Source organism: Vipera ursinii, assembly GCF_947247035.1.
Source record: "Vipera ursinii genome assembly, chromosome: 3".
Taxonomy (NCBI): domain Eukaryota; kingdom Metazoa; phylum Chordata; class Lepidosauria; order Squamata; family Viperidae; genus Vipera; species Vipera ursinii.
The window spans coordinates 198,278,211-198,292,090 of record NC_139516.1 but is presented as its reverse complement, the minus strand read 5'-3'; the positions used below and the strand labels follow the sequence as shown (position 1 = coordinate 198,292,090).

The 13,880-nt window shown below is 43.2% G+C and overlaps 1 protein-coding gene across 2 annotated transcripts in view; it reads left to right on the top strand.

The window, feature by feature from the left end:
• The first annotated feature begins 432 nt into the window (after window positions 1-432).
• Window positions 433-13,880, top strand: part of ENPP2 (ectonucleotide pyrophosphatase/phosphodiesterase 2) — a 62,567-nt gene continuing 49,119 nt past the window's right edge. For both annotated transcript variants that reach the window (XM_083359822.1, XM_083359821.1), the window contains exons 1-4: window positions 433-536; window positions 1,267-1,372; window positions 10,922-11,077; window positions 12,533-12,658. In XM_083359822.1, coding sequence (XP_083215948.1) covers window positions 468-536; window positions 1,267-1,372; window positions 10,922-11,077; window positions 12,533-12,658 — 457 coding nt within the window. In that variant the 5' untranslated portion in view covers window positions 433-467. The remainder of the gene's footprint in view (window positions 537-1,266; window positions 1,373-10,921; window positions 11,078-12,532; window positions 12,659-13,880) is intronic.

The window sequence follows — 13,880 nt, the reverse complement described above, 5'->3', positions numbered from 1 at the left end:
TCTCCGAGATCCTTCTCACAGTTACTACTATCGAGCAAGGTACCACCTATCCTATACCTGTGCATTTGATTTTCCCAGCCTGAATGCAGAACCTCGCTTTGTTTCACCACTGAATTTCATTTTGTTAAGATAGCGCCCAGCGTCCCGAGTCTGTCCTGTATCTTCTAGTCCAGCCCTCCCGCTCAAGCAGGAGACCCCGTCGTACCCTTTCAGACAAGTGACTGTCCCGGCTTTTCTATCCTTACCCACCCCCCTTGAGTCCCGGTGGGTCCGCTCCGAGCCGAAACCTGGCTCTCGCTTTCCCCACCGTTAAGTCCGCCGCTGGCTGGCTGGTCTGACTGGCTCCCGCCTTTCACCACCACCGCCGCCGCCGCCGCTCTTGAGGCAGCGATGGGGAGTGCGCGCGCACAGCCTCGGGCGCCCTCTCCCAATCCCGCTTACGTTGGCGCGAAGGATCCGGACGTTTCATGGCATCGGCGGCATCGGCGGCGGCGCGAGCCCCTGGCGGCGCGGCCCGGCCGGGAACCCCGAAAGGGGTGCGTGCGCGTGTGGGGGAGAGAGGGAGGGAGGGAGGGGGGCTCCCGCGTCGCGGGGGGCGGGGGAGGGCCCTGGCGCGCTGCGATTTGTGAAGCGGGAGGCGGTGAGCCCTCCCCCCTGGACGAATCCGAGGGAGGCGGTCAGCCTCCCCCAGGTGGCTTCAGTGGCAGCCGATAGCCTGTGCGAACAAGAGCGCCGCGGCTCGGTTTCCCTGAGCGAGGAGGTTTTTTTTTCCCCGGCCGGGCAGCTGGAGGAGGAGGATGGCCAAGGCTACCGGGTTGCGGCTCTATCAGGTAGGAGCCGCTGGGCTTTTTGGGTGGCCCGGCATGGCCAAAAGCGCCGCTGCCCCCCAAAAAGAAGGGATCGGGGTAGCCCGCACACCACCACCACCCCACCCCAAAATCCCCCACCCCACCCCCGCAAAATCCCCCGTGCCAGGCAAGAAACGGGTGTTTTTGATCCTGCAACTCCAGGCTGGTGGGCGGATGAATCTGTCCCCGCTTAAGTGTGACTTTTCCTCTTTCGGCAAGGAGACGGGATGAGCCGTCGGAACAGCTGTTTTCTCTTCTGCTGCAAAATCGTAGAAATGTCCTTAACAAAAAAAAAAAGAGAAAAAAAGACCTCGAAGCTTATTATTATTAACTTTCTCTCTCTCTCTATCTCTCTCTCTCTCTCTCTCTCTCTCTCTCTCTCTCTCTTTTTTTTTTTTTGTTCCCCCCCCCCCCACAGGTAACCACCTTGCTCGGTTTGGTTTTGGGCATGAACGTCTGTGCTGGATTTACAGCTCATCGTTTCAGAAGATCTGCTGAATTTGGGGAGGAGGGTCCGGACTCAGGTATAATGTGGATTCAAGGGTCCGTTTCTGCAGCCCCTTTTCGGGGGGGGGGAGAGGAGGAGGAGGAGGAGGCTTGGGGGGGAACAGTGGGTCCTGAAATGTAGCTTTTTTTGTCTTTTTCTTTCGACTGCCCCCCAATATGTCAAAGGTTGTGTGAAAAAGCTTGCGTTGGTTGACCTTCAGAACGTGCTTATAGGTAACCTATTTACTTCTCTCTGTGGGAGAGAGATTGAGACAAGACATATTCCATTTAGGTGCCGAGGCTGATGTGAGGTGCGTGTGTTTGTGTGCACAGCATGATTCTTGGGATCTAAAAAAAAAAAATCTAATGGATCATATTTGGGTGGAGGCAGTTCCCCCCCCCCATCCTTGTAATAATGTGAGCAATTCTGGTTCTGTTGGATTACTTTGTTTCCAGGTAGAGGTTTCTTATTATCTGCTGGATAGTCCTGTTCTGCAAAGTAGAAAAATATGAAATGAGGGGAGGGAGAGTTAGTAGGACAGAGAAAAGCAGGTGTTTCATTTTGGAAGTTGTGGAGAGCAGATGTTCTCCTTTAAAGTTGGGTTCCTTTAGTTTCAGGGGGAACGAAATGCAGGCTAGCTGAGACTGCTGCACTCCCTCTTACATCCCTGTCAAAATGTGTATTCAACATCTGTTTAAAAAACAGAGGAAGGGAAGGGCTACAGTATTTTTATACAACTTGCAAATTGACTACGGAGTGACCTTCCGTTCTTTCTGATGGACAGTGTGTTCCTTGGAATAGCTTTTAAAATCGTGATGGATTTATTGTTTACTCCTTATAAGTAAATAAATACATTTGTCATGTATATATTTACCATTTATCACTGGTGATTGTACACGAGAAGCAAATGTACCTCCGTTCACAAAAGCCCAAATTACATAAATTGGCACCAAGCAGCGCAATAGTGATGCTATAGACTTGAAAATATATACAGATGTAACTTGGGGACGCCAAAGCCTCATTTCATCTGTCATCCTTCTTTCAATACAGTAATGCTGTTCTGATGCCTCTAGAACTTTCCATTTCCCCCTTTTATTTGGCCCTAATTTTGAAAGATATTTCTGCGAGCTTGGCTAAAACACTCTTGGCAACTTGTCTCCTTGGTCTAAGAAAGAATCTTGTGGCATATTTCTGTTTGTACCGATCAGCGGTTTTCAGATATATTGGTATTCCTGACTCATATGGTAGTTTTTTGCTCTGATACAAAAGGAAGAGGAGTTGGCTTTAATGCAATCTTCTCCAAGTCGGAGCCCTCCAGATGTGCTGGCTTCCAGCTCTTGTTTTATTTTCCCCTTCTTTTTCCCCAAGACAGCATGGCTAATGCTGCACTAGCTGGTGGGGGAGTAATCCCCCAAGGCTTCAAAAGAGGCACCAATTGGGGAAATTGAATTAAAATCTTAGAAACAATGCATTCATCTACAGAACTAGTTGTTGTTGTTAGCTGCGAAGTCGTGTCCGACCCGTCGCGACCCTATGGACAACGTTCCTCCAGGCCTTCCTGTCCTCTACCAACAGAACTACTAACAGAATAGAATAACAGGTATTGGAAGGGACCTTGGAGGTGTTCTAATCCAGCCCGCTTGCTCAAGCAGGAGACCCAATACCATTTCAGACAGTGGGTATTCCTAAGCGTCAGAGCATCAAAATCTTTTTTTTTTTTTTGGAAATATAAAAGCCAAGTCTGGCTCCTTTTGGGATGACAACTGAAGGAGTTCTTGGTAATGCAGTAAAAACAGCTTGGATCGACTAAATATCAGCTGTTGACGCTCCTTAAGAATAGATGTGAGGGACCTGCAAAATATGCTCTGCTTATGCCGTAGTATCCCCCTTTGTTTACAGTGAACAAAGACTGTTTGCACTGGAGAAGTGAAACTGTAGCCAACTTGCTGGTTCTATTATGATGATCACCATCTCTTTCTCTCTCTCTCTGTGTGTGTGTGTGTGAGTATGCACTGCCCTTGCCAAAGTTGTTTCTAATGTATCAAAGTAATGGAAACAGGATGTACAGAATGTGAGACCAGAAAGCCTTGCGCTCCGTATCACAAATGGGAGAGCTGGACAATTGTCTGTGAAAAGAAGGGAGTGCTGTTACAGTATGCTGGATAAGTTAGGTTTAACTAGTAACAAATGCCAGATCAAAGGATCTGTCTTAGGCTTTGATAAGCACACATGATTCCTATTATTAGCAAGGGTGGCTGCAGATGGAGCAGTCTTTCAGAGAAGGCAGCCTAGATGTTTGAGACAGAGGCCTTTTTACATCCCTGTAGAGTTTGGCTTGTATGTGAAAGTACTTTGCATTGCTTTTGAACACGTTCTACTGTCTGACCCAGCTGCTTTCTAAGTAACGTGGAAAATGTTTTCTCCATCTGTTGCTGGAGATCGCTTGCAATATCCTTGCAGGTGCTGGTGGCAGTATTTGCAAATTCCAAACATATGGCTGGAATTATTAAAACAGCCCAGCTACCATTAAGGAATTATAACTGACTTGGAAGTCTCTTCCACACTAACTTCTGAATTAAAACTCTTTCGGGAAATGCTGCTTTTAGATAAGCGATGGCTGCATTGGATCACTGTGTTTAGGATCCAGAGTGGCCCACCTCTTAGCTCAGTGTAAACAATGTGGTTTAAAGCTTGCACAGAATACACTTAAGTTAGCCCTCTTCTAGTTTTAATTTGCTTATCTAGCATTTATCTGACTGTGTAATAGCAATAGCAATTAGACTTATATAACACTTCACAATGCTTTACAGCCTCTCTAAGTGGTTTACAGAGTCAGCATGTTGCCCCCAACAATCTGGGTCCTCGTTTTACCATCCTCAGAAGGATGGAAGGCTGAGCTTGAATCAGCCATGAGCTGGTCAAGATCAATTTGCTGGCGCAGAATTAGCCTGCAATACTGCATTCTAACCACTGCACCACCACAACTGAGGGGTCCTTGGTGCTCTCTGAGCTTGGTGGTTTTAAAAGAACAGAACAGAATAACAGAGTTGAAAGGGGCCTTGGAGGTCTTCTAGTCCAACCATCTGCTCAGACAGGAAATCCTATACCATTTCAAGCAAATGATTTTCCAATCTCTTCTTGCAGATGTTTCATTACCCAAGCTAGGTAATATCATCAGCACTAGTGAGAGAGCACCAAGATCGCTCATTTCAACCCTAAGCTATAAATACTCTTCTTTATTGATTTATCTGATTTCTTTTGACCTGTCCCTGAAATGAATAGCTTCCATTGTGGTTGTTTTGAAACAGAACCTTAAGGCTTACATTAACAGAGTAGCTTCTCTTACGCTTGGGAAAGAAAACCTTTAGCTACACGGGAGATACTCTGCTCACTGCAACATTGCATTGTCATTACTGACACTGGATCTTTGCTTTGCAATGTTATGCATTGTGTCCTTGATGCATTTTTGTAGAACACGAGTTGGAAACTGCTGATCTATACTTCTGAAAAGCCACAGCCCAGTTTTGTCCTTGATTTCCCTCTGTCCTCTTACAGGGCATCACTACTCAGCAGTATTCCTATTATAAATGTTTGTATAACATTACACAAATTGCTTCCTATTCAAGCAAAGCAAATAGGTAACACACAATCATCTTAGGTGGCGGATTTGAGAACAAGTCTCAATTCAAATTCAATCTTTATTATGGTCATAGACCAGCACAGGAGAACAAATCTGTTTTTTTTAGTCTACTGGTTTATATATTCTTAAGTAGGATTCTTTCTCATTTTTTTTAAATTGGGAAAACCATGGACTAAATCCAGAATTTTCCACATGTTTGTGGCCTGTCATTAACTGGGGCCTCTCTTGCCATCTGCCATTAAAAGGTGTTTTTTTAAAAATAAAATAAATCACTTCTATTGTCATATATGAAATTAGAAAGAATAACAGAATAAGCACAATTGGAAATTTCTGCTTTTTTGATAGAATTTCCATTTAGGTTGCGTTCTGAAAGATTGACAATGTCAATGTCTGGGCTTATGTTTATGGTGTAGAGAGCTGGAGCAGCTAAGAACATTTCTATTGTAAATGAATTAATTAAAAAGAATATCCCATTTTTAATGGAAATGCTGTTGCCAGCTCTAGCTTGTCTGTAATATGAAAACAAGTTTTGGTCATCCAGTTTCGGTCACCACGATGTAAAAAAAATGTTGAGCCACTAGAAAGAGTACAGAGGAGAGCAGCAAAGATGATTAGTGGACTGGAGGCTAAAACATATAAGGAACGGCTGCTGGAATTGGGAATGTCTAATTTAATGAAGAGAAGGACGAGGGGTGACATGATAGCAGTGTTCCAATATCTGAGGGGCTACCACAAAGAAGAGGGAGTCAAGCTATTCTCCAAAGCACCTGAAGGCAGGACAAGAAGCAACAGATGGAAACTAATCAAGGAGAGAAGCAACCTAGAACTAAGGAGAAACTTCCTGACAGTGAGAACAATTAACCAGTGGAACAACCTGCCTCCAGAAGCTGTGAATGCTCTAACACTGGAAGTCTTTAAGAAGAGACTGGACATGGCATTTGTCTGAAATGGTATAGGGTTTCCTGCCTGAGTAGGGGGTTGGACTAGATGACCTCCAAGGTCCCTTCCAACTATTATTATTATTATTGATCATTGCACAGTCAACCAGATGTTCACACTGGATTTGACATTTTTGTCTACCTGTCAAGTCCTTACCAAGGACCTGGGATAGGCAGACGTGGATGTTTGATGGTATTATAGATATCGTTGCAGGATGGAAGCAGTTCCTAGTAAGGCCGCCTTTTGCAATTGACTAATGGCGATTTGTCATTGCCAATGGTGTTCAAGTGGGGCTCCAGTTGTTTTGGGATTGCACCCAAGGTACTATTGGTACTACTCTTGCTTGCCTTTGCCACAGTCTTTCTATTTCTGTTTGTAGGTCTTTGCATTTTGTTATCTTCTCCAGTTCTTTCTCGTCTATTCTGCTGTCTCCAGGCACTGCCACGTCCATTATCCAGACTTTTTTGCCTTTCTTATCAACAATTGTTAAGTCCGAAGTGTTATGTTGCGGGTGCTTGTCTGTTTGAATTCTGAAGTCCCAGAGCAGTTTAACTTTATCATTTTCTATGACTTTCTCTATTTTATGATCCCACCAGTTCTTGCTTACAGGCAAATGATATTTCTTGCAGATCTTCCAATGCACCATTGTTGCTACTTTGTCATGCCGCTGCTTGTAGTCAGTCTGTGCGATCTTCTTGCAGCAGCTTTCCAGGTGGTCCACTGTTTCTTCAGCTTCTTTGCATAGGCGGCACTTACTGTCTGTTGCTGTCTTCTCAATGTTGACTTTGTATGCATTTGTCCTTAAGGCTTGGTCTTGTGCAGCCAGAATTAGTCCCTCGATCTCTTTTTTCAACTTTCCTGCTCTTAGCCATTGCCAGGTCTTGTTAGTATCTGCTTTCCCAGCTATTTTTTAAATGTACTGGTCATGTAGTGCTTTGTCTTCCCATGCCTCTATTCTGTTCTTCATTTGGTCTTTCTTGTAGGCCAGTTTGGTCTCTCCAGTAGTCAGTAAGCCTTCCTGATATATTAATTTCAGTGCATCTTCATCATTGTCCTTCAGATATTCTTCCAAAGCCATTTTTTCCTTCTTCAACTATCTGATGTACTTGCAGCATTCCACGTCCACCTATTTGCCTTGGTAGATAGAGTCTGTCAATGTCACTGCGTGGATGAAGGGCATGATTCATTGTCATTATTTTTCTGGTCTTCCTATACATTGCTTTTAGTTCTGCTTGAGTCCAGTCCACTATTCCAGCTGTGTATCTAATGACTGAAATTGCCCAGGTGTTGATTGCCTTCACGGTATTTCCTCCATTGAGTTTGTACTTTAAGATCTTCTTTACTCTCTTGATGTATTCGCCTGTAATCTTTTTCTTGACTTCAGTGTGCTTGATGTTATCAGGTTGAAGGATACCCAAGTATTTGTAGTAATCTTCCTCATCCATCATCATCATCAACATTATTATTATTATTTCCATATCAAGGACAGAAATTATTGTTTGAATCTTACATAGTAAACAAAATTCCTATGCTTTTCCTCAAGGTCACAGCTCTACTCCACTCCCGTGTTATACCAGCAGCAAAGAGATGGTTTGATTTTAGAGTTCATGGATCCCTACAGGACAGACTGACCATGTCAATATCTTGAGAAGTACCAATAGAATGACAATCATTAGCTTGAAAGGCAACCCCCTAAGTTATAATCTTGTCATAGGTTGTCCTAGTGCAGGGATAAGCAACCTCAGCTGTTTTATGACTCATGGACTTCAATTCCCAGAATTCCTGAGCCAGTTGGCTCAGGAATTCTGGGAGTTGAAGTCCATGAGTCATAAAAGAGCCGAGGTTGCCTACCCCTGTCCTAGTGCATCTCTCTTATTTAATTTTTGTAAAATTAAACAGATGATAAAAATGTGACCTCTGCTGGACCCATGCTCAGTTGTAATGCGTGGTCAGTGACCCCAGCATTTGGAGACCATATCAACATTGTTTGCATAAATCTTAGAATCAATCTCCAAAGGAAACAAATAGAAAATTGCATTCTTTCCATCATGCCGTAATTTTTCCTCTCATATGGTAAATTTACCCTACAGCAACTGGGAACAAAAGGATGCAGCTATTTTTTTTTTTTTCATGAAGTTGGTTTTTCAACCTGAACTTGAACAAAAGCATGAAATTCCATACAAGGTCAGAGTAAGCAGAATACCGTGTCTTAGGTTAAAAAAAATGGAAAGCTGTTCTTTAAACAACGTCTTCCTTTTTCCCTTTTTCCCTTTCCCTTTTTCCCTTTCCATTCCCCTCTCCCTCTCCCTCTCCCCTCCTCCTCCCTCTCCCCTCTCTTTTATATACAGTATTGCTTACATTTTACTTTGAAACAATTCCATATGGACTTGTCCAAGCTGCTTGTGCCCCAACAATTGTAATAATGCCCACAACTTTAATTGCAGGCTAGAATAGTTCCAAGCAGAAAAACCTCAGTTGTGTAAACTTTGTATATCAGCTAAGCTAAATAAAACAGGTAGATGAAACTAAAGAGAGGGCATGAGAAAAAGCATTGTCATCTTATAAAATGTTATCCTGCACTTTGATAAATCAGTAGAGAAACTCAAAGTCAATGAGAATTAAAGGAATTCAATGGCTTCTAGTTTTTAGAATTGTTTTTAAATGTGTTTTTAGACTTTAATGAGGTGTCAAGCCTAACATATTCTCCCAAGCCCTGAATCGCTTCCTTTGATTAAACTAATAGTTCTAGAAATGATAAATGGTCTTTTGAAAACAGATTAGCTCTTAAAAAAACAAACTCTCTCTTTATACTTATTAAACATAATCCTTCTGTCCTCATGATCCTCTTAGATTAAGCCAGAACACATGGGAAAAATGAAACAATAAGCCGTATCATCCTCATATCTTTATTACAAGCAATCAAATATACTTCACTGTTTATTCCATTCCTGGGAAAGATTTCAAGTTTCACACTTCGGCTTCAGATGTTTGCTCTGATATAAAAATAATGAGTATTTTATACTAAAGAAATAAAAAGGCTACCACAACTATTTAATATTAAAAATAGCCTATGGTGAAGGCCAACAAGAGGAGAGAAGAAGCCATTAATATTTTGCAGAACAATTAAGGAAGACACCCAAGATAAAACAATTTTTTTTAATTGTGACACTATTCAATCTCTCTCAGAGGGAGAAGGGATTTACTAGATTGGGCAGAGACATGGGGGTCCTTTTTCAAAAAGAGTGTGTTTTTGTTCTTTAAGTGATTGCTTTTTGGATAGCATCCAACTTAATTTCTTTGCTGAATCCTTGGGAACAGAATGAGAAGGACTCTTAGAAGCTGATCCTTACCTATAAAGGAAGATCGTATCTCTTTAAAAATGGCATCCAGTTCTCAATTATCCTGGGAAAAGGTACACCTACCTTATGTACCTCCTTGGGAAAGAGTCTTCAGTCTAATTGCAGTAGGGTCAACCTATTTAGGGGGACGCGGTGGCTCAGTGGGTTAAGACGCTGAGCTTGTCGATCAGAAGGTCGGCAGTTTGGCGGGTCGAATCCCGAGTGCCGCATAACAGAGTGAGCGCCTATTACTCGTCCCAGCTTCTGCCAACCTAGCAGTTCGAAAGCACGTAAAAATGCAAGTAGAAAAATAGGGACCGCTACGGTGGGAAGGTAACAGCGTTCGGTGCGCCTTTGGCGTCTAGTCATGCTGGCCACATGACCATGGAGACGTCCTCGGACAAGCGCTGGCTCTTCGGCTTTGAAACGGAGATGAGCACCGGCCCCTAGAGTTGGAAACGACTAGCACGCACGTGCGGGGGAACCTTTACCTTTACAACCTATTTTCCAAAGCACCAGAAGGGAAGACAATGGATGGAAACTAATCAAGGAGAGAAGCAACCTAGAAATATGGAGAAATTTCCTAACAGGGAGAACAATTAACCAGTGGAATAGCTTGCCTGCAGAAGTTGTGGGTGCTCCATCACTGGAGGCTCCATCACTGGCTGCAATGGTATACAGCCGTGATGGCAAACCTATGGCACAGGTGCCACAGGTGGCACGCAGAAGTCCGAGGCCTTCAGCTGGGTTTTATAAAACCTTTTCTCTTTAGGCCTCTGCCGCCATGTACCCCCCAAAAAAGGTTCAATTAATCAACTTCTCGTGGGGAAAAAAAAGTTCTCACAAAGTTGGAATTGATTGAACTTTTTAGTCCCATCCAGTCTGCAGCTACCACTGCCCGCCCAATTGGCCACACCCACTCAAGGGGCCACGCCCACCCGGCACCCGATGATACATAAGTGGGTTTTGGGTTGCAGTTTGGGCACTCGGTCTCTAAAAGGTTCGCCATCACTGGTATAGGGTCTCCTGCTTGAGTAGGGGGTTGGACTAGAAGACCTCCAAAGCCTATTCCAACTCTGTTATTCTATTATTCTACTAAAGAACAGAATGACAACTTGGAGCCAGGCATGCCTCTTCATGCAAACACAGATGTCCCCTTAGATTCTACTGAAGACCTATATTCTAGGATCATCTCTAATAACTCAGTTAGCTTGATGTGAGTCTTTCCTCCAAGGCACCTACTTTCTGTAACATTCTGTCCTGTTTTTTTTCTCCTCTTTAGGCCAAATAATGTTCAGTTCAGTTCTCTGACAGTCTACTTATTTTATACCCAAGGTCTGCAGTCTTTAATTTGGATAACTTTGGTAAAAATGTGGGTTTTTCATGCAATATGTGGAATGTCCTTTTGGCACAGAATATATGCAGCTTTGATTTATTGCAGGTTAATCCAGGATAAGAAAAGTGATTGGAGAGATATAGCTACTCTTTATTTGATTATTTTCCCCCCCTTGCATCTATCTCTTAGCTCTCTTTATTGTATGCTTCTTTTATTTTTCTTGGATGAAGCAATTGAGCGGTTAACCTCCTTTGAATAACCTTTGATCAACCAATAATGACTTAACTTATGGTGTAGTATTTCTCTCTCTCTCTCTCTTTCCCTCATACTTAGTCTTATCCGATTCCCCCTGGATCAGTACTCATGGCTCCTGCAAAAACCGATGCTTTGAACTTGATGAAGCAGAGGCTCCAAAGTGCCGTTGTGACAATCTGTGCAAGAGCTATAGCAGCTGTTGTGTTGACTTTGATGAACTGTGTTTAAAGACAGGTAGGATGCAACTTGAGTCTGCTCCATAGAAAGAACTATGTTAATGAGGAGTTATCGTGGCTGTTTTTAACCAAGCAATGTTTTTAACCATGTTTGCATGACTGTTGGTCCTTTTCAAAAAAGCATTGGGGAAAGTGAAAACAGTGCTCTGCAATCATTCTGGTTAGACAATACTTGATGAGCATGCGACACTGATGCTAAAGCATTCCAAACAAGATATTTATTGGGGAATAATCATGGCTCATTCACACACATTTTACAGAAGTCTGCTAATGGCCTCATCCATTTATAATCTTCCTGCATTGTCCAGTGCTCCACTCATTTTTCATACAGGAGAAGATCTGTATGAAAAATTAAGTCATCACTACAAGTGTAGATGTGTTTGTGATACTCTTCCATCCTTTCCTCAAAAGAGATGTGGCTTAAATAGTTTATAATCTTGACTTGGAAGACTTACAGCAATCAGAGGTTTGGACAATGTGCTAAACTATTAGATATGAAATGGAACCCATGGGTTTTCATTCTTGTGACTACCTTGCATGTAAACATGGCCAGAAAACATGAATATTTAAGCATGTTGAATTCTGCTGTATGTTTTAAGTATCTTGTGGATTAAATTTGTCAGACTTTTGTCACAGAAGGAGAAAAAAGGCAGAACTATTATAGGTAGTCCTCAGCTTATGACCACAATTGAGCCCAACATTTCTGTTGCTAAGTGAGACAGTTGTTAAGTGAGTAACATACCGGTAGTTGTTAAGTGAATTTGGCTTCCCAATGGATTTTGCTTGTCAGAACGTCACAAAAGGTGGTCACATGACCGTGGGACAATGAAACTGTCATAAATATGAACCAGTTGCCAAGGGACTGAATTCTGATCATGTGACCATGGGGATGTTGCAATGGTCGTGTGAAAAATGGTCATAAGTCACTTTTTCCAGTGCCAGTGTATCTTTGAATGATCACTAAACGAACGGTTATAACTTGAGGACTGCCTGTACTCACTTTCCTTCTAATGTTATTTTTCATAGATAAGGAACTGAGATGTGGGCTAGGCATCAAGCATGTTCAACCATAAATCACAGACTCTAAATCACATCAGGGCTAGCTGCAACGTTGGAATGAGGTCATTGTGGAGAATCAATCTGGTAACTGAACAGTGGTTTAGAGCGCTGTTTAGAAAATATGGAACCAACATGGCAACTCGTTTCAGCCCAGAATTATTTATCTATAGTTGTGAGAAAAGGGTTGTGTATTTCCATGCTATGGTCATGAAGCAGATATTCTACGAAGCCAAGCTTCATAGATCTGCCCTTGTCTTCTGCACTGCCTTTTTAGAATGTTCACCACAGACTTCAGTGAAGGGTGTTGTGATCCTGAGTGATTATAGCCCAAATCTGTTGCCTCAAAATGCACTGCTTTGTTTTTAAAACATTTCTGCCCTTGTGACGACACCAGCTGGTGGTTGGGAATGTACCAAAGAGCGCTGTGGAGAGACCAGGAACGAAGATCATGCCTGCCACTGTTCAGAAGACTGTTTATCAAGAGGGGATTGCTGTAGTAACTATCAAGTGGTTTGCAAAGGTATGCCTTTTTCTTCTTCTTCCTGTATATAATGATAATGATAACTTTATTGTCACTTTGAATGTACACCAATCGGCATACATCAAAATGAAATTTCGTTGCATACAGCTCTCAACGGGTCACCACCTCCGATATATACTTCTTGTTCGTGGCCCGCTCAAATTTCACATTGTCCATTTTAGTCTCTAGGGAGTGAACGATGGCACACAGGACAGATGGAAATGGGGCTCCATGTGGATTAGCCCTCAAATTCGCTTGTATTCTGACAACCTCGCCTTCTTTCCTTTTTCTGATCCTGACTCTTCCATCTTTTCCTTAAAGAGGCCTTGCTTCTTTTCGCCCCTGGAGCACGCTGCCGCCGCCACCAACTCCTCCAAAAGCCTCTGTCTCTTCCTCTGGGCCTGCCAACAGCCTCATCCAGTTCCTTTGCTCCATAAGCTCCAGGTCCTCTCCTCCTCTGCCTCCTCGGGAAACAGCCCTGATTTGCAATACAATCCATCACTGGGCCAGCAGTCAGATCTTGCTGCTGGTAGAACAAATTCAAACAGTGCCAACAACTTTTAACGGTCTCACCAACAGTTTCAAAACAACTAGAAACTTGCCATGCCAGCAAAGATTGTCGGTCGTATGTCGTATGTTACCTTAGTTCCACCATTTTGCTCAAACACATTAAAATCTTCCTGATCATGTGGCCTATAACCTTTACTATCCCTCCCAAAACTATTTGCCTTCAAGAGCCAATGCAGCCGCAGCCATTCCAGGCGCCGCCATCATATTAAGAAGCTTTGAAGTGTTTCAGCTACTAGTTCTGCATGGATGATCACGCAGTCCAACCCTGATAAAGCATGATAACCATAACCATTCTTGCTTAGTGCATGGCAGTCTGAACGCAGTAGAAAGATGCCCGCTTCTTGAGGAGTTTGTAAAAAGAGCCCCGGTGGATTTTACTCCACTAGTTGTTGCTGACTGTAAGGAATGTTGCAAGAGCCATTGAGCCAACACTTTCTGATGACGTTTCCATGGCCATGTGCTGATTCCTCCCCACCAGAGTGGTACCTATTTATCTACTCGCGTTTGCATGCTTTCGAACAGCTAGGTTGGCAGGAGCTGGGGCAAGGATGGGAGCTCATCACGTCACGTGATGCTTGAGTCTCTAACCTGGACGGTTAGCTTTTCCGGCTGACAAGCCCAGCATCTTAACCGCTGAGTCATTGCGCAGCCC